This window comes from Macaca thibetana, chromosome 6, assembly GCF_024542745.1.
Source record: "Macaca thibetana thibetana isolate TM-01 chromosome 6, ASM2454274v1, whole genome shotgun sequence".
Classification (NCBI taxonomy): domain Eukaryota; kingdom Metazoa; phylum Chordata; class Mammalia; order Primates; family Cercopithecidae; genus Macaca; species Macaca thibetana.
Window position 1 is genome coordinate 165317578 of NC_065583.1, and position 21078 is coordinate 165338655.

The 21078-nt window shown below is 37.5% G+C and overlaps 2 protein-coding genes across 5 annotated transcripts in view; both read left to right on the forward strand.

The window, feature by feature from the left end:
- Window positions 1-21078, forward strand: part of CTNND2 (catenin delta 2) — a 935738-nt gene that overhangs the window by 491623 nt on the left and 423037 nt on the right. For all 4 annotated transcript variants that reach the window (XM_050794061.1, XM_050794059.1, XM_050794060.1 and 1 more), the window contains 3 exons: window positions 1782-1816; window positions 2201-2317; window positions 17215-17387. In XM_050794061.1, coding sequence (XP_050650018.1) covers window positions 1782-1816; window positions 2201-2317; window positions 17215-17387 — 325 coding nt within the window. The remainder of the gene's footprint in view (window positions 1-1781; window positions 1817-2200; window positions 2318-17214; window positions 17388-21078) is intronic.
- Window positions 1-21078, forward strand: part of DAP (death associated protein) — an 840643-nt gene that overhangs the window by 100292 nt on the left and 719273 nt on the right. The window lies entirely within an intron of this gene.

Here is a 21078-nt window from a genome sequence, read left to right on the forward strand (position 1 = left end):
TCTATCTGTGTGTTATGCCACCTTGAGAATTTGTCCAGCTTTAAAATATAGAAGAATGAAGTTGTGGGGAGCCCTGAATTAATAATGGATGATTAATGAAAATAATATCTAGTATTTTTCAAAGTTAGAAGTACGCAAGGATCGTCACAGAAGCTTGTTACGCAATGCAGGCTCCCAGCCTAATCCGTAGACTTTTTCATCTTGTAGGTCTATGGTAGGGCCACAAAATACATATACTTAATAAGTGCGACAGGTGATTCTGACACAAGTAAGCATTCGGAATTACTCAGAACCCATATGCCTGAGTTCTAGTCTAGCTTCTGCAAATGACCAATGGGACTGATCTTTAAACACTAGTATTTTGGTATTCACATTCTTGAAAAGTAACGATCCATAGACTTAGAGGATTAAAATAACCAGGATAACTACTGTTCTGAGTTTTGAATTGGTGATTCTTGAATAATAAGATGGGACTACTTTATGTTAAATTCCACTTACTAAGTGAACCTGTCCCATAATTTTTTAAATGTTTTTATAATTTTTAAAATCATTTTTAAAATGATTTTGGGATTATGTTTCTATTTTAAGGCTAAACTTTGTAGTCAGATGTTAGTATTATATAATGCCACATCTTTTTGATGCAAGAAAGAGTTGCATTGGACTGAATTTGAAATATTATCATTTCAGGTATCAATATTGTCTACAGCTCTCATCATTATGAAACCATTGTCCAGTTTCCTAGTATGGATTGACTCAGGGACAAGATACCCTGTAACAATCACATGTCTCTTAATGGACTACTCTTGTTTGCATTTATGCCAGCCATGGCTTTTCTGAACACTGATTTATATCCAGAATTCCCTTTTTCTCCGTAAATGTATTCAGAACCCACCTCTAAGGTACAGACAAAAGGTCTACAATCCACATGCTCTTGTGAAACTAATGAGCTATTCATAGAAGCTGCTTGAACAGAGTAAAATATCATGAAATAAGTGTACAAAATCATTCTCAAAACGATGCCTTTCAGGAATTAACATGTAGATTTCTCACCAATTATTTACATATAAAAGGGGGGCATGTAGGAAGTGTTTGCATACACAATGGAAGAGTTGCTCGTATTTAGAAACTATTTATTTTGTATTTAATCCTTCAAAATAAATCTCTGTTACCTATATAGAGCCACTCTATACAGTATCTTTGGCATATGTATATGGAAAAACCTTTCCGTCTGGGTCATTTTATAAGATGTATTATTGAGACTTTTGGAAATGTGTATTTAGTTGGTGGTAAAGTGTTATAATTTTTAAATTAAACTCTTAATAATCAACTAAATGGAAATTTTAATGTGATATGGCTAAATGGAGGCAAAGATTTACTTCTTCTCTCTAATAAGAAAAGAGATAGTTATTTCCATGTTAGGCTACCTTACAAAGTCTACATGATCCTATTCTAAAATAGCTAAAATTGAGTAAAACTGCATCTATATAGACTATTGTAAAGAATGAGTCTAACAGGTTGGGCTTTGTAAAAAATGAGCTCTTCTGATAATTACTGAACAATGTCCATTTAAAACATGCTAATACTTGTGAATCAAAAGGAATATACAGCAAATGGATTAAAATTAAAACTGTATAAAAGTGGAATCCCTTTTCACAGTAAGAAATGAAAGGAAATGCCACAGAGCCACTGTTACTTAACCCTAATGTGCCTTTGTGTCTTAGATTTTAGGGTTTTCTTCTTTTCTAATCAATGCATTATATCTCTGTATTCTTTTTTTACAGTTCAGCAGAAGAGCAGTTTCATTGGCAGTCACAAGGTAACGTCTATCTTATTGATGAACACTTACACTTCTACACATATCTCTACTGATGACTTTTCTTATGAACTTTAGAATGAGACTTAGAAAAGTAATAGGAAAACATCCCGATAGTAAAAATTAGATGAAGTTGTTACGACAGCTCACAATTTATTAGAAGTTACGTCTTTCAATTCTGTAGTAACTATGGCTCTTCAAGGGTACATGAAATTGCTGACCTTGGCTTTAATGCTGGTTGACCAAAAATTACGATGGAATAGCTAATGAAAACTTCATAGAGGTAATATATTTGATTAGGATATTTTCCATGATTAAATGATAACCTAAATCTTAAAGAATAATATACCAAGTGTTTGTTCATCACTTTAAAATATTTTATTTCAGATGGTCAAAAAGATATCGAAGATGAGCTTACAACAGGTCTCGAGCTGGTGGACTCCTGTATTAGGTCACTACAGGAATCAGGAATACTTGACCCACAGGATTATTCTACAGGTGAAAGTAAGTCACCTGGCAGTTATGCTTGAAGACAGTTGAAATATAGGAGTATTATGTCATTATTTCTAATATCATTACTGTTATGAGCCATATCAAATGAGGATTGCAGGATATTTTTATGCTTGTTTTATCCATTTCACTCCGTCTCGTCTATTCCCTTCCTACATTATCCCACCTCAGTTCACATTAGAGTATAAACTCTTTTAAGTCAGTAGTTGGCATCTAGTTTTCGCACTAATTACTGACATACTGGTGATTCTCACTGTTGTCTGATATCCTTTTCAGTATCTACAGTACTGCATTTTATGAACTCATCGTATATTTTGTAGTCAACACAATGTCTGCCTTAAAATTAACTGTCAATGTTGGCTGGGCGCGGTGCCTGGGATTATGCCTGTAATCCCAGCACTTTGGGAAACCGAAAGGTGGGCAGATCATGAGGTCAAGAGTTTGAGACCAGCGTGGCCAATATGGTGACATCCTGTCTCTATTAAAACTAAAACTACAAAAAAACTAGCCAGGTGTGGTGGAGCATGCCTGTAGTCCCTGCTACTCGAGAGGCTGAGGTAGGAGAATCACTTGAACCCAGGAGGCAGAGGTTGCACTGAGCTGAGATTGCGCCACTGCACTCCATCCTGGGCAACAGAAGGAGACTCCATGGCAAAAAAAAAAAAATTACCTATCAATGTTTTACTCATACACATCACTGTTGGTAGAAATCATAAAAAGCAGCAATTATATGACAAAATAGGAAAAAAAAATTGTGTACTCTTCGTATTATCTGTTTAGTACTATGCTAAGGTACTATGCAATAAATTCTTACATTTCTGTATTTAACCATCTTGCATTGCTATATTAATTCCATAGAATATTTAAAGATCACTTTCTCTCCACTTAATGACATATTTTTCAACCAGAATGGTTGCGTCTTAGGAGTTGAAATGAACCTTCTTTAAATAAATCATAAAATTCTTTTTACTTATCTTAATAAAATTCCACAAAAGGCTAAAAATTTCATCATTAAAATAGGTGTTATCCTGGTAATACATCAAAAACCAGTGAAGCATTGTATTCCTTAATTTAAAAAATAAAATTTCCTCCAATACCCACTAAGCTTTGTCACGCAAAAGGAAGACATAAGGATAAGATGACAAACTGATCTTGAAAACCATTTAATTTACAGATTAGCTCATTTTCTCTATAATCTTTGTAATACCATTACTCTTAGGATAACATTGTTGTGCATACACAGATTTATTTATACCCGTATGCATCCTCTTAATACAATTCGTAAGAAAAAGATTGGTTGGTATTATCCTTCTTCTCTGTATTTTGTATTGAAAAATGTGTAGTGACCTCTTTTCACTCAGTGTTGTAGGGACAGCTCTAGTTAGAACACATTTAATGAATATTTGAAACACATGCACTCATCTTAGTAGCGAGTAAGGAGAGCAGCAACAGAATGGTTTGCCTTGTTGGGGAAGGGGGAGATGATAGTGGAAATCTCATTTTTTACATAAAAATATATTTGATTATGAGTTTAGGAAGAGTAACATTTAATAGATGGAAAGTACAGAAAATAAAGTAATGAATGAGTTAAATAAAAAGTAAACAAATTAAAATAGAAGGGATAATTTAGGTATATCAATCTAATGCTGCATGTAAGCATTCTAAATTCTCCTCTGAAAAGAATTAAAGTTCAAATTTGCAGTAAACAAAGATAAAGTAGTTATGAGTTATTCATAACATTTAATGAAATAAGTGTTGAAATTAAAGGAATAGTCAAAGTATTGCCGGCAAATATAACCAGTGCAAAGAGTGGGATTGGAAGAGTCACGTGAGATAAATTGGAATTTAGTACAGAATCACTTAGCAGGGCCAAAGATGGGAGTTATGTACTGAGCTGTCTTAACTTATAAAGATGTGTTAAACTCGTACTCAAATCTAAAGAACATGTGTGCACCAAACAGCACAGTGTGTGAATATTAAAACAAATATTACTAAAAATAAAAGAAATTAATTAAAAATATTATTGTGAACATTTGAATGCACGTCTCATGAATCAGACAGAATGCTAGAAGGCAAAGCCACAAAATGTTGAAATAACAAATTAAGAAAATCATGGATTAAATAAATTTTAGAGGTTTTATTTATTGCATGATAGTATATGTTTGTTACATATGTCCAAGGAAAATGTATAAAAATTGACCAGCTACTGGAAGATAAAGACAATTATAAAAGTTAAGAAGTATGGAGGGCCGTATTCTTGGATAAAAATCTACCAATATTAAAAGTAAATAATAAAACTGTAAGCAGAATGAAATAGTATTAAAACTAAGAAAAATGCTTCTGGATATTTACTGTATCAAATGGAAATAATAAAGAAAATTGCATAGTATTTACCAAGCAAATAAACCAGGAACATTTTTTAGTGAAAACAGAAGTGTGGGGAAAAAAACACATTCAGAGGACATCTTAACTTCATTATTAAAAATAGAGAACAAAATAATGTTGTACTTATTTGGGGAAAACCTTAACAGAGCTAAATAAATAGCAAGAAACTAGTAAGATGGACATGATAAAAGTAATGCAGAGATTAAGTAATATAAAGTAAAATAGTCAAAGATCAATGTCAGAAGAGATAGAGCAGATAGATGATTTTTTTTCTGTAAGTCAAATAATAGCACTGAGCTCTCTTAGTTGAGAAACTTACACACAAGGAAAATGGAAAGAAAATGTTTTAGCTTTCACTTTAGTTGGCCTGCAATATGTATTCAAAAATTACCTACAAATGGTTTATAAGGGAAATTAAATGCTCCAATATGGTCTTTCCAAATATATTTGGTAACCACCAAATATTTATTTTTCAGAAAGATTAGTCAGTTTATATTGTCATGTACTGAATTATCTTATTGAAGACTCTTAGGGTTTTAGTTGATAATTTCTTTTGAAAGCTCCTGTATCCTGCTTTGAAGAAAGGAAAAGAAACAAAACAAAAAAGCAGGTGAAAAAAGTATCATTCAAAAGTTGTATGCCAAAGGATTCTGAACCGTAGTCACATAAAGAATATTATTATTCTTAAGAACCATTTGGGCCGGGCGCGGTGGCTCAAGCCTGTAATCCCAGCACTTTGGGAGGCCGAGACGGGCGGATCACAAGGTCAGGAGATCGAGACCATCCTGGCTAACAAGGTGAAACCCCGTCTCTACTAAAAATACAAAAAACTAGCCGGGCGAGGTGGCGGGCGCCTGTAGTCCCAGCTACTCAGGAGGCTGAGGCAGGAGAATGGCGTGAACCTGGGAGGCGGAGCTTGCAGTGAGCTGAGACCCGGCCACTGCACTCCAGCCTGGGCGACAGAGCGAGACTCCGTCTCAAAAAAAAAAAAAAAAAGAACCATTTGCCCTTAACATCTTCTGAGTAACCTTGAAACTGAAGTAACTGAGTAAAATTTAGGAAAATCATTTTAACATATTAGGTAGATAACTATCATTTTGGGGATGAGTATTGCTAATTTTAAGTGTTCAGAGGATCATAGAATAAAAATCTACATTGCTCTATGTTTATCTGTATTAGTGAGGTTCCAGATGAGATATAGATTCTATTCAAAAGAGTTTAACTGAACAGAATTTAATTCAGGGACTATTTATGAAGAGGTGGGCAAGATTAAGGGAACAAAGAGTGCATGTTGTGGTATTCAGTCAGTAGAAGACAGACGCCCTTACCACCCTTAGACCCTAAGGGAAATCGAGGAACTAGCCCCGGCAGAGTCTGGCAGCAAGGAGGGAATCAATGACATAATCTCTTTTTCCTCCTGCCTCCGATCTCCTTCTCCTGCCTCCCATTGGCCAAACCCAACCAGAAGCCAAGCTGCAAGACATCCTTGTCTATGCGGAGGACTAGCGGAGAATGAGTGTACGGCACTTGGCAGCACAGCATCCTCCTCAATAGTGGAACGACCGTATACCGTATTTATCTCTCCCATATAGAAACATAGCAAATAGATATACAGTGGCACATTGACAGATTTCATCTAATTAGGAAAAGCCCATCAGATTCTGGCAGTCAGTGATTATTCAATCAATGGATTCATTAGCTATGAACCAGCTAATGCTAAATTGGACCTGGCACCCTGCCCTTGAGAACCAGTCTCTTAATCCTCACTCAAAAGGGACTAAAACAAGGCTAAATACTGTCTAAACTCAGTCTGGAAAAGTTCTAAAATGGAAAGCAGTCTCACCCCATAAGCGCATAGTTCTTAATTTGTTTTATTTAAAGCTTTTTGCTATTTGTCTTTCAAAGGTCTGATTAAAATAAAATCTGAATCATAGTATGCATCTTCTTGACCTCAAGGCAAGCAGTAACTGCTCTGCTATGCTGATTTTATTGGGTCATACAGTTACCAATGTTTTCCAACACTTTGTGTATTTTCAACAGTGCTATCTGAAACACTTGGTAAACTGTGTGCACAACCTTTGCCACCCTGCCTCTTTTTTGTGACTACTGGCTGTATAATTTCAATTTTAACAAATAAGTGTCTCTGAGTCACTAGGAGAATTGCTTCAGAGATTGCTGTTGCTTCAGTGGAACAAAACAAAACAACAAAAAATAATTTACCAACAGAAGCTTGGGGCCATTAGCTTTCTACATAATGAATAATGTGACTTGAATTGCCTAGGACTAAGTACTTAATTTAATCTATGCATCCTGTTAGATACAAACTCGGAAATAAGGGTGATTATATCTTAGCTAGTAATTCACAAAAATGTTGTCAGTCAAAATAAGAAATAGAAAGGACAGCCTGGAAAAAAATAACTTATATGTTTAACCACAGATTGTTAATTTGTTTAAGTATTGTGTTTTGCAACAGTAATTATTTTTTCTGTAGCATATTAGTGAATTGAAGTTCTGTCATATTTTAGAAAATTCCATTATTCAGTAGGAAGAAAATCTTCAGAGCTAATATATTCTGAGTGTTATGGTTAAAAGGTACATGTTATTCTAAGTTTTCAAATCTGAATATATTTTTAAAACTCAGGAATCAATCATATATGTTACCATTCTAAGCAGGTGGAATTAAAATACAGTAATCATATATAGTTTAACAGAGGTGAATATATTATTCAATGTTGACTTACAGTCTTATCATTTTATTTTAATTACTGTGAATATACTTAATTCACAAGAGAAGTTTGAGAGATCAGGTTATTTAAAGGCTACAAAACCTAATTCCCTATGTTCTCATGTAATAATAATAATCAAGGTGAGAGGCATCCTTGTGAAGTGAATGTTTTCATAATTCCTGTAAGCATGACACCAAAAGATGCAGACGATGTCTTAGGAGAGTAAATTTTTCATGAAAATTATAATAACCAAAATGATAAAGCCATTCATCAAATTGGCTGAAGAAATGAAAGTCATGGTCAGTGAAAAGGGGCTGTTTTCTGTGTTTTGCTTTCTATTATAGTGGAAACCAGGTCCTCCGATAGACCCAACAGGATAGGAAACCTCCCTCACCCCAGAGGTGCCCAAGGACTGTCACCCGGCCTTGGAGACCCCACAGCCTGAAAATGTGTCTATTTGAGTCAGTTGAGCCATCCTAATTGTTCATTCCCGATGAAATCACTTTATCATATACTCTTTGGTCCAGGCTTGTTTGTTTGCTTATTTCTTTATTTTTGAGACGGAGTTTTGCTTTTGTTGCCCAGGCGGGAGTGCAATGGTGCAATCTCAGCTCACTGTAACCTCTGCCTCCTAGGTTCAAGCGATTCTCCTGCCTCAGCCTCCCAAGTAGCTGGGATTACAGGCGTGCCCCACTACACCTGGCTAATTTTTGTATTTTTAGTAGAGATGGAGTTTCACCATGTTAGTCAGGCTGGTGTTGAGCTCCTGAACTCCGGTGATCTGCACGCCTCGGCCTCCCAAAGTGCTGGGAGGTACAAGTTTTTAAAATACAAACAAGACTGTTCTTTCCAGAGGTTTGTCATGGTGTCCAGGTCTAAAGTTGGCTGGTGCTACCATTCCTTTTGAAATTCACTTACACTCACTTTCCCCCCTACCTTGGGTGTATGAAAGTAATGGGAGGTTAGCAGTGGCAAAAATGGAAGGTGAGGGCAAAAGCTGAGGGAAAACACATAGGTGGCCCACAGGAAATAATAAAATCCTTCAGGAAGCTGTAACTATCCTCCCTTCCAGAAAGTATTTCTATCTGTTTCTCAGCTGGTGTTTAATTTCTTTTTCTTTTTCTTTTTCTTTTTTTTTTTGAGACGGAGTCTTGCTCTGTCACCCAGGCTCACTGCGAGCTCGGCTTCCCGGGTTCACGCCATTCTCCTGCCTCAGCCTCCTGAGTAGCTGGGACTACAGGCGCCCGCCACCATGCCTGGCTAATTTCTTTTTGTATTTTTAGTAGAGACGGGGTTTCACCGTGTTAGCCAGAATGGTCTTGATCTCCTGACCTCGTGATCCGCCCGCCTCGGCCTCCCAAACTGCTGGGATTACAGGCTTTTTTTTTTTTTGGACGGGGAGTCCTGCTCTGTTACCAGGCTGGAGTGCAGTAGTGCAATCTCATCTCACTGCAACCTCTGTCTCCTGGGTTCAAGTGATTCTCCTGCCTCAGCCTCCTGAGTGGCTGGAATTACAGGCATGAGCCACCGTGCCCGGCCTAATTTCTTTTTGTTAGATTTCCTTCTACCATGTAGATGTTTCAGAAGCATGTTATACCTTCTCTAACAAGGTCACCAGCTGAGAGGAAAACCTAAGAATTTAAGGAATAGGCAAAGGCATCAAGTAAGAAGAGCTCTTTAACCATATACTTAATAAGAGAAAACAATGCAGATTTCTCATTAAAGACCCCATTCACACTTGAGTTATCAGGATCTTCTGGGATCAAGCACAATGTGTGTAGAACCTGGTGGGAATTTCCTGGTCTTGAAATTGTCAAGGCGCATTGTAGATTCCCAAAACACAAATTTGAAGATTAGATGAAAGCTACGGGAAGTGAGGACAGTTTCAGAGCTGCCATCGGTATGAGAAAAAGCAAAGAGGCTGCCAGCCCCAGTGAGAAAGCCTTAGAATAAGTCTTAGAATAAGCAGTGGAAGGAGATAACTCGCCTGGTAACACATTATGAAAATGTATTGAGGGATTCCCCCAAAAGTTGAAACATTTGAGTACTGGCCAGGCACAGTGGTTCATGCCTGCAATCCCAGCACTTTGGGAGGCCAAGGTGGGCAGATCACTTGAGGTCAGTAGTTCGAGACCAGCCTGGCCAACATGGCGAAACCCTGTCTCTACAGAAAATTAGCCGGGCATGGTGGGGCATGCATGTAATCCCAGCTACTTGGGAGGCTGAGGCAGGAGAATCGCTTGAACCTGGGAAGTGGAGGTTGCAGTGAGCCGAGATTGCCTCACTGCACTCCAGCTCGGGCAATAGAGCCAGACTCTGTCTAAAAAAAAAAAAAGAAGAAGAAAGAGAAAAATGAATACTGATACTGATCAAACACTAAGGCACTTGAATAGTAACTGATGCACCCAACTCTTAATGTACTGGGTTTTTATTATATCACTGTAGGCACAGGTGGATGTTCCAGTCATTTATTTTGTTAAATGTATATATTAACCACTTATTAATGGCAGGAACAAAGGGCCTCTGTCCTTGTGGCATTTACATTCTAGTCAGAAAAGGCCAAAATCAACCTTTTCAATACTGAAGGGCCAGATCGATAATGGCTTTGCGGAAGGACAAAGCCAGGTCAACAGTGGAGTAGAGCACCTTTTCTCAAAGTATACTTGGGAATTCCAGGGTCTTCGTGGCCCCTGTTGGGGACTTTTAAAGTCAAAACGTTTTCATAATAATACTAAGAGATACTTGCTTTCCCATGCTTTTTCTCACACGAATGTTGTTGAAGATTTCCAGAGACTACGTGGCATGTAACAATGTCATGTCCCTGACAGGTCTGGGAATGTGTGCTGTGTATTCTTCTGTTGGAAACATTTTGAGTGACTAGCATCATATATAACCCAGATAAAATAAAGTTCTTTGGAGTCCTCTGTAATTTTGAGGGTTAAGAGACCAAGGGTTTTGAGAACCACTAGAATAAAGAATGATAGAAGGCCAGGAAATCCTCTATTGTGAGAAGACATTGAATCAGAGACCTGAAAGAAATCCACCAGCAAGGCATGCAGATCACGGGGGAAATGTGTGATGTGTGGGAAATCAAATACTGATTCTTTAAACTCCTGTGTTCCCATTCACAAACCGCAGTGTTTTCTGAGTTTCACTTTTTCATTTTATTTTCTTCAAAACCGATTTCTATTAATGTTTTATTTCTTTTCACAAGTATTGATAGTGAGAAATACGAATATATCAGATCCTCTTTAGACGATTTATGAAGAAATATATAATGTTTTTCTTCTCTATGTGCTACATTAATTTTTAATGGCAAATAATCTAAAGACAAAACTTGGTAAGGTATAGTAGGGAATTGGAGTGAGTGACAAAAAGTACACTTCTGTGATTACAATATCATGTGCAATCCCACTCATGATAAAATTCTTTGGGTATACATTCCAAACTAAAGTTTTATATTTGAGAGTTATTTTTATGATAAATGTCAGTTTGCTCATATCTTCCATTTTACACCATTGTAAAGAAATCGAGTGACCTTGCAGCCATAAAAAAGAATGAGTTCATGTCCTTTGCATGGATGAAGCTGGAAACCATCATTCTCAGCAAACTAACACAGGAACAGAAAACCAAACACTGCATGTTCTCACTCATAAGTGGGAGTTGAACATTGAGAGCACATGGACACAGGGAGGGGAACATCACACACTGGGGCCCGTTGGAGGCTGGGAGGGAATGGGAGGGAGAACATCAGGACAAATACCTAAAGCATGCAGGGCTTAAAATCTAGATGACAGGTTGATGGGTGCAGCAAACCACCATGGCATATGTATACCTGTGTAACAAACCTGCACATTCTGCACATGTATCCCAGTAAAATAAAATTTTAAAAAAAGGAAAAGAAGGTGAATGACTTACTGTCACCAACCCGATACGTATCCATCCACAGTAGTCGAACTTGGAAAAGCATACTAATTAAGCCAAGGACATTGGTTAAGTCTAAATCAGTTTAAAAACTGAATGGGTACTTCTAGATTCCTAGGATCATTAACGTTTTCATTTTCACATAAAGCATTACACATTGAAAGCAACTGACCAGACGAAATAGATGTTCTGGAGACAGAGGCTTAGGAATGAAATTTAAAAACATACCTGCCCATAGAACAACTGCATCAACTCTGAAGCTTTCTTGCATAACGAGCCCCTTGGGCTTTTTCTCTCAGTTGATTTTTGGAATGGTGGATGCGCTGAACCACTATTTTTAGGGGACCTCCTCAGAGAAACTCCTCCAAATGAGCTTTATAAGTTACTAATGAAGATCAGGAAAAAACAACCACTTTATCACCAGTAGCTACCTCTTACTCTAAGTACGTTTGTAAATGGGCAGGTTCTTCCGGAACCCATAAAGGCGAAACTGCTGCTACAAATGAAATCATTAGTAGTGAAATTTAAACAGAATATTTTTACTCTGCAGAGTTAAGTCTGATCAAAGTGCTTTGAACCTATTTAAATCAGTTCAGTAATTTTAGAAATAATCAACAATTTTTCTCATTGATTTTGTAATCTCCAATAACCCTTTTGTGTATAAATTCTACCGTCTGTTTCCTTTATTCTTACTTAATATTTTCTATTAAAATATCAGGAGGTGACTTTTAAGCAGAAGTTTAAGTTGGAGAATGAGTTTTGAGGTTGATGGAAAAAAGAATTTCAGACTGAGGAAACAGAGAACTGTCTCTAAGTGCCAAAAGATTATAGCTTCTCATCTATTTGCTCTGATATTAGTTTTGTTGTTGTTGCTGTTTTATTACATACAGGCCATTTTAATGAACTGTGCCATGTATGTCTTGTTTGTAAGATGAAAGCTTGCAGGTTGTTGAAAGAAAACATAAATGATGTGTGGGACAGTCCTGCAATAAGATTTTCAAGACCAAAAAAATCCCATGGAAGGTTTTATTATTATCAGATCATGTGGCTATGCAATTAGATAATCAGATAAGAATAACTGATATTTGTATAGCAGTTAAAATTTTTCCAAGCACTTGCACATCCATTATCTGCTTAGGTGTTCAAATTTGGAAAGATTAAAATTTGTCGTGACAGAATCCTGAAGTGTGTTTAAGAACACACATTCTGAACCCAATCTGCTATTTTGTTTTAACCCCAGGCCCACCAGTAACTGTGAGGGCTCAGTTAATGGATCCCTCAGTTCCCTCGACATCAGTAGGAATGGTTGTACCTTCCTCGTTTAGATGTCATTAAAATTCAATGGGTTAGTAGATAGAAACTGCTCAGGACAGTCCTTGGAGCTTCCTAAATACTCAAAAAAGGTTAACTGGTCATTACTGTCACTGTCATCATCATCTTTGTCATCATCATCTGTGGTCAAATAAATATTAAGATGGGCTAGGGCCCAGGTCTGTGGACGTCCAGTCCTGGAATTTTTTCAACACACGTTCAGATACTCCATTAGTGTGGTTGTGACTTATAGAATAACTCGGGAATGCCACATTGTAGACCTCTGGCCTCTTCTGTATTATTACAAAGTATATTCTTTAATTGAAGGTCTACTGTATTCTGAAGCAGATGTTCAGCTAAAGCAGGCCAATATTAGCAATTCCACATAAAGTCTCTTTAACACTATGCAAACAGAACAAGTGCACATAATCATGGAAACTCTAAAATACTCAGTTAATCTGATCAGAAGAAGCTGGCCATATTGTGTCTGTGTTATATATGTCTGTGTTGATATGACCTGTAAGTGGGTCTGAGTTTTTAATGCAGAAAAGTAACATTTCAACCTCTATATCTTCTGAGATTGATTTTGTCCCACAAGTAGTGGACAGCGAGTTTCCTGTAGCCAGCACCTGGAATCTGTAAGCAGCAATTCACTGGAGAAGCAACAAAATCTGAGGCATGAAGCTTTCTCCTGGAAACAAGTGGATTTCTGTTTACACAGGACTTTTTCAACCTTAAACTGCTGATATGTATATATGACTTAAAGAAACAGTGCTTTGATGTTAAACAACAGCAACTTTTGGACTTGGAGACAGAAGATAAAGATCCAAGCCTCTTCATGTTACCATATGGGTGATGCTGGCTAACAATTTAACCTCTCTCTGCCTCTGCTTGTACTTCTAGGACAAAAATGAAGATCATGCAGTTTTTTTTTTCCACAGGTTGCTGTGTAGTCTCTAACCAATTCATACATGTGAAAACATATTGAGACATTGGTGTTACACTAAAGATCCTTGCTTCATATATCTTCTTAGAGTTAATGGGATCAACTTTGTAGTTCCCTTGGAATTTCTTCTCTCTATCCAGTTAAGACTAGTGGATTTTGTTCAGAACAAAGACAGAAAACTGTCTTAAGCATTATCAGTTTATCAGGAAATGGTTTCACCTTCTCTTTCTGGCTCACGGGGTGATTCATTTTGGGAAAACCCTTGGGCTCAGTTCTGAGGACTGTTCCATCACGGAGAAGGGTCAGAATGGTCAAAGAAGCCACTGTGACCCCTCAGGTCAGTGTCTTGAAGGCAAACGGGAGCATGGCTTCCACTCTCTGTGGCCAAGAAGGACATGATGATCCACTGCCGCCCACCGTTCAGATGTCTTCTGGAAATCATTGCATTAAAGATGCAATTTTTGAAGCAGATGTTCTGCTAAAGCATGCAATTTAATGTATTGCATTAAAGATGCAATTTCCCTGGGTGAAATGTTAGGGCCCAGCTTCTTTCTCTTCCTCTACCATTTCTTTCCATATTACCTGTGTCCTTCAGGTCATAGATTCCATAGGTTCAGGACCACAGCCTCATTTTACCTCTAGCCCAAGCAAGGCTTGATATAAAGTCAAAAGTTCCAGAGAAAAAAAAGTCATAATTTAAAGCCCAAAACTATAAATGCTTTTTAAATCCTCAGCAAATTTGTATTTTCTACCTCATTGCACAGTAATATTAATAAAGCTAATCGAAAGTTAGTTACATTTAAATTGTACTTTCATTATAAAGTAATTAAGAATTGTCCTAAAATTTTCACCAGTTTCGTATATTCATATGTCTGTGCTCTCCAAAATTGGAATGAATAAATGAGACTGACTTAAAACCTAGTGAGCAGTGGAAAAACATCATTCTAAAATGCGTACACAGTTTTGGCTATTGTCTTGACTGTTCTGTCCTTGCCAGGTGATATGTCAGTGTTGTAATATTCTGATACATTGCTCATTGTTGCAATTACTTTTGTCAGAGTACATCTAGGTTTCAGTGCTTGAGATGTATGAATACAGTAATGAGATAGAAAATCCTGGTTAGTTTTCATTGAGTACTGATCAAATACACAACTGATTCTATAAAAGGTGAATAGATTTCATTATTCTATCATATATATTCTGGGAGCAAGTAAACCATATTTTTAATTGAAATTCTTTTGAAAAGGGACTTTACATTGTCATTAGAAGATCCTGTATAGACAGCGTTTGTAGGTTTCTGGAGATAATTGTATGAGTCTATTCAGAATATACAAAGTTATCTAACTTGCTAACTACATATTCAAAAAAGTTCGTAAGAGCAATTCCCGCATTCTCTTTGAAGGACAAATAATAAGGAATGCAACTATCTGTTTTAAGATAATGCTAAACTACTTCCATGAAATTAAATATTTTGTTTATGTGTTTATTTTATTTACTTCATTCTTTTAATATTTCCAAAGGTCTGTGCGCTGTCGTATCTGCTGTAACCTTCTTTTAACTTTAGGATGCATTACTATCTCAAGGGGGAGGAGAGTATAGCCAGTGCAAACCATTATGCCCAGGTAGACTGTACAAAAAAGAAACAGCCAAGAAAGGCTCAGCGGGCAGCCCCCCATTGTCAGATAGAATGGTGACCACCCAGCTGAAAGGGCCTTTGCTTTTCCACCATAGCTCACTCCCACCATTAAGATGTGACCTTCGGAGGGACCAAGGGTAAAGCCCTTAGCCACAGTTGTCACTGCCTTCCCAGTGCCCACCTCCTTCTCCTCCGCTTTACGGTTAGTCTCCACTTGCCCAGCCTCCAGAGGCTCTCCCATATCTCAGCCTGCCTGTCACTTGGACCTCAGACATTATTCTTTGACTCTGCTGGGCCTGGCAGCTTCCATAGCAGTGATGGGGACCATATGTTACTGGCACCCAGAATCAAACTCTAAATGCATCTCCCCTCAGAGACTTCCTTATATTCAGTGATTTAATACCATTAGGATGGAATAAATGATTTTTTTTCCAGGCTATTGGAAATGTTACCATCTGGTACATACTGTTTTCTCAGGACTGGTTTTCTTAAAGTAAAAGTAAAAGGATTGCAATTGTACTTTTGTTATACTCTTCATGATGAAGTTGTGGGTGGATGAAAACACTTTTATTTTCTTGCTTACCTTTTTTCCAGAAACTGCATAGATTCCAAAATAACTGTACTAGTTAATTAGCATTATTCAATATAAAATATTGATGAAATTTTATCTTCATGTTGTTTCAAATGCTGATGAAAAAATATCTTGATGTTGTTTCAAAGTTCTGTCAGAAAATCAGAGGGATTGGGAAGGCTTTAAGTGCCAAAGATTTTATGAACCAATGTTATTTAAAAGAGGATGCATTATTTTTATGAAAGGTGATCCACATCATGTCTCACTCAAAATATAAAGTCATGTTCCATTCTTAAAAAGAAAAAAATAAGGAACTTGTAATCTGCTCATACTTATCAGAAGTGATACTATTGTCTAAAACAGCCAAAGAGGGGGATCAAGAATGATTTAATGGTTATGCTATAGTCTAGATGTGTATTATTACATTCGAATATGTGACTTTGTACTATGGTGCAAAGAAACAGGAGAAAACTTGTTTTGCCAAGTTTTTGCCACTAATACACTCTTCTTACCCCAGCCACTCTCAAACACACACAATAGAAAACAGCAAGCACATTTACTCTCCTCCATAGTTATTTGATCCCCAAAGAGAGTGTTAAATTTGTTCAAAGAAAATTTGCTGAAAAGAAAATGGGAAAATGCAAGGATCTCATCCAAATAGAATATAAGAAAACAAAACACAATCTCATATGCAATGTTTAATTAAATAAGACCAGAAACTGATTCTTCATCCCTTGTAATATCAGCTATATTTGTGGCACGAATTTGGACACTGTATGTTCTCTTTGTTCTCCTACTGTGCACTGCTGTGATGGTAAAGGTAACCAATCATCAGGGATTATGTGAGGCGACGGTGAATTCCACATTGTACAAAGAGCTATTAATATTTTAAACACTGTCTACCCTTCAGGCACTGAGGTATTATATCACTATTTATACAATAGAATTTGTCAGTGATTGGAAGGTTTCGAGTGTTTTAGCATCTCAATCATTAAGTAGGAGATATAATTATATCAGCGAAATTAACAGGTACCGAAAAGTAGAGTTTTACATTATTTCATGATATTGTCTGATCCCAAAATAACTACTTGATTAACTAATTTGTCTCATAAGAAATGTCTCTATGTAGGTCAGGATGAGATCATTTGAAAAATCTACTCCTTTGAGAACTTTTAAACCACCACCAAAAAAAAAAAAAAAAAAAAAAAAAAAAAAAAATATCATTTGAGAGCTGGAGTCAAATTATATGGTCATTTTAGTTCTCAGAATTTTAAGCGTGGATGGCTGGAATCATGTGCATGTGATAATTCTAGGCTACTCTCAATAAATAATACATGTCATTTCTGCTTCACTGAGACTGTCACTGACTGTTCTAAATGACTTTCAATGCAGGGCCCAGCCTGCTCTCCCAGAGTGCACTTCAGCTCAATTCCAAACCTGAAGGGTCTTTCCAGTATCCGGCCAGCTACCATAGCAACCAGACCCTGGCCCTGGGGGAAAGCACCCCTTCACAGCTCCCGGCCCGAGGCACACAAGCCCGAGCTGCGGGCCAGAGCTTCAGCCAGGTAGGTACCCGGTGCTGTTTGGTGTCAGTGGACTCCAAGGGGACAGGTGGGGAACGGGCATGCAGTGGATGTGGAGGCCCAGCCTGCCTTTTTGTCTGTGTGTTCCTCAACTTGAGGGAAATGCCCTTTGGTGCTGTGAATGAAGGAAAGAAATAATAAAGTACAATTATAGAGTAATGCTAAGTTACAAACATTTTCTTTAGAAATATCTATGTGTTGTTCAGCTGTACCTGTCTTATATGTGTTTCCCTGTGTGACTATGTCAGTGTCCATCTAGTTAGTCCCTCTATGTCTATATGTGATATCAATTGATACACATTCTGAGTTTGTGAGTGTACTCGGAAAAAAATAGAGTATTGTGTCTCCTAAAAAAAAGCATGGGATTCCTCTTTGGGTTTTTGATATAAATATAAAGAAATATACTATAAATGTGTAATCAGGTAAACAGAACTGTTTGGAAAATAATTGTGATGAGTTTAGGCATAGCTACATTTTGTGAAGTCGGATTTTTAAATGTGCTCTCAATTGTTTCTTTAAGGCATGTGCTTGATCTTACAGTTTCACTGCACAAATACATTAGCTGCAGTTAAAACCAACTCTTGGTAAAAAGAAGCCGCTACCTATCTGGAAATAATTTTTTTTCAAGAAAGATGTAAATGGTGTTATATAGAAGAGAGGAGAGAGAGCATGCTAATATTTTAGTTTTTATAATTTTGAGATACCCACCAGAGTATAATTTTGATCATCCCACCAGAGTTGATTTATTGGAAGGCTATCTTGTTTTAAGCTTATTTTCAACAACATAAGCTCTTTTAACTTCTGTGCTTTTGCTTCTGAAGAACTGAAAGCCCCACACCGTTTTCAGCTGACAAAGTTAGTTTCAGCCCTTTTGCATTTATTGGGCACTGTCTCTTCTAGGAACCCTTCCTCTGAAATGCTCATTATGCACCACTGGCTCTGTGACCCCTGAACCCATCTCTTTTACCAATTTATTGATGTTATCCATCTGTGCATTTCACTAACTAAACTGAAAGCTACTTGAGGACAGGACTTTTTTCATCTTTGTATCAAAAGCACCTGTCAGGCCACATGGCTTCAAGAAATGAATGCAGAGGTGAGAGGCAAAGAGGGTTAACAGCCTGGTGCAGGCATTACTACGTGCTCATTTATGTGACATTCACATTATTGAAGCAGGAGCTGAAAGTTTATTTGGATTACCACTACTAACGTTAAATTATTGTGCCAGAAACAATTTTTAAAATATGGTTACCTTCTTCAAGAAACATCCTTCTTCATCAGTGGCTTTGTAAGTTTTACCTTCTCACACTGCTGAATGATAGGAATGTGGGTGAGAGGAACTGATAAAACATTCCACTGAGATAAAGGGCCTGTCCCTCCACCCACATTCAAAGTTGCTTTAAAGTTTAATCAGAAAAGGTTACTAAGTCATAAAGACATCAAAGCTCTGTATCTGAAGTCATCAGAGTTATGGTTTGAAGACATCGATAAATGTAAATGTTCAAAGATATAACTTAAGTATGAGGCAAATGTTACTGGTAGACTCACTTCCGTGGCAGTGGGTAGAATGCACAAGTCTGAATAATCAAACCAGGAGTTGAAATGTTCTAATTCACTCCACTAACAGAAGGGAAACCATTGTGGAATATCTCATTTATTTAGCTCAGTGGTAGATATTGCTACTATAATTTACTTTAGCTGTGTGCTGAAGTATGAAAGACATGCCTATTGAATATTCTGTAGTGCCTGTGACTTCAATGTAATGTCAGAGAAACGTTCAACAAATAAGCCAGCGTTTTCACTCTGCTTTTAGTGTTATAGCCCTGAGAGAAGGGAGGCCACATTCCATTCCAATAATGACACTATTGTTCAGATCCCTGTATTTGAGTGGTGCGATAGTTTTCTTTTCAAAATTCTGATCAGTGTTAAATCTTACTCCTTCAAGCCTAGGTTAATTTTTACAATATCCTGTAACAATAAATTGCTACAAGGCTTAATATAATTCAAACTATGGCTAACAGATGTCAGGCCAAGTGAGTATGGTCAATAATCAGTCAAAACAAAAATATTCTATTTTTTTGTCTAAAAAACTATGTAATTCTAAAGCAAAGCAATGATCTTTTTATCTGGTTCATAAATTTAAATGTAATTTCAAAGGAGTATTATACATGCTCAAAGATTCTAATTCAGTATTTAAAAATCTCTATTCAGCATAATAAATGCTTATTCAGTGATCATCACCAGGATCTACAACAGGCCCTGATGATATGTGTGTAACCTGCATTGCCCCAGCTCATCAACCCAAAAGTCAAGCTGTAAGCCACCCATATTGCCAAAAAATATTTGTTCTCTGACATCACTCCAGCTAAAATTCTTTAACATCATTCTTCTGAGACTTTGGATGATTCATGGAGCTGGTCCACAGGAGAGAGAGTGGACTACCCTTCCCATTGGGACTTCAAGGCCATTCTAGAAAGTGACCTGAGCTAACTTATAGATATCCTTTCCCCACTGCCAGCACTCTGCTCAGCTATGCTGCAAGCTCCTGCCCGAGCCTCTAAACAAGTTGTGTAGGTCACCCCTCCACAGACCCCTTCTTCTTCGAGGTCAACCTTCACCTTTGTGTTTCCAGGTTATTCTTTGATGCGTTCAAGACGTTTATCATGTGCCAATTGATGCCATAAGTCTATGTGCATGGGATGGAGAAGTAAAGAAAGTAGACACGATCCCAGTCCTCAAGGAACTTCTATTCTAGCAGCAGGGATGGAGACTCAGAAAATCAGCCCAGCAAATAAGTAAATTGCACAGTACATTAGAAAGTGGTGGTTTCTATGGGAAGGAAATGGATACAGACTAGGGTCAGCAAGATCCAAAGTGCATGGGGGAGTGCAGCATGATAGGGACCTCGAGGAGACGTTTGGGCAAAGACATGGAGAAGAGGAAGGAAGCTATGTGGCCCCCTCTGCACAGCAAATGCAGTGGCCCCGGGATGGGACAGCCTGGCATGCTGACAGGGCAGCAAGTATGCCAGGGTGGCTACAGTGGGCTGCAGGAGTTGTGAGGTGATGGGAAACCCCACAGTCATTGGTAGGATTCCATTTGTTACCAGGAGTGAAGTCAGGAACCAGTAGAGAATTTCAAGCAGAGGAACAGCATGATCTACCTTATGTGTTAAAAACATTACTCTGTCATATAATAAGTGATATCCTATAGTTAGTTGCATTTAAGTCTGTTTCTTCCTATTAGACTGCCCTGCTGCAAGAGTGAGAATGTTGCAAGACTTGCCTTCATATCCCTCACAGTTGACCCAAGGTTCACCAGATATCCATCAGGTTCTGCCAGCACCAGCCTGTTGTTTTGTAATTATTCTGTGCAGGTTTGTGGGTGGGTAGAAGATAAAGAGTTGGCTATCCTCCAGGTTCTTCCTTCTTCCACTCCCATAAAATTTCCATTGGATTATATCAAATGCTAAATACAAAACTTCTGGCAAAAAGGAGCCAAAAACCAACTCTAAACATGTTAGTTTTGCCCCATGTCCACACATAAAACAGTTTCGCCAAGCATTTTGTCCCTCAAACAAAAAAACTATACAAGAAATATAAAAATATATATCTGTAGACAGAGCACTGACAAAGGAGTACACAAGCCTAAAAATTTCAAAATCTTTGCATAT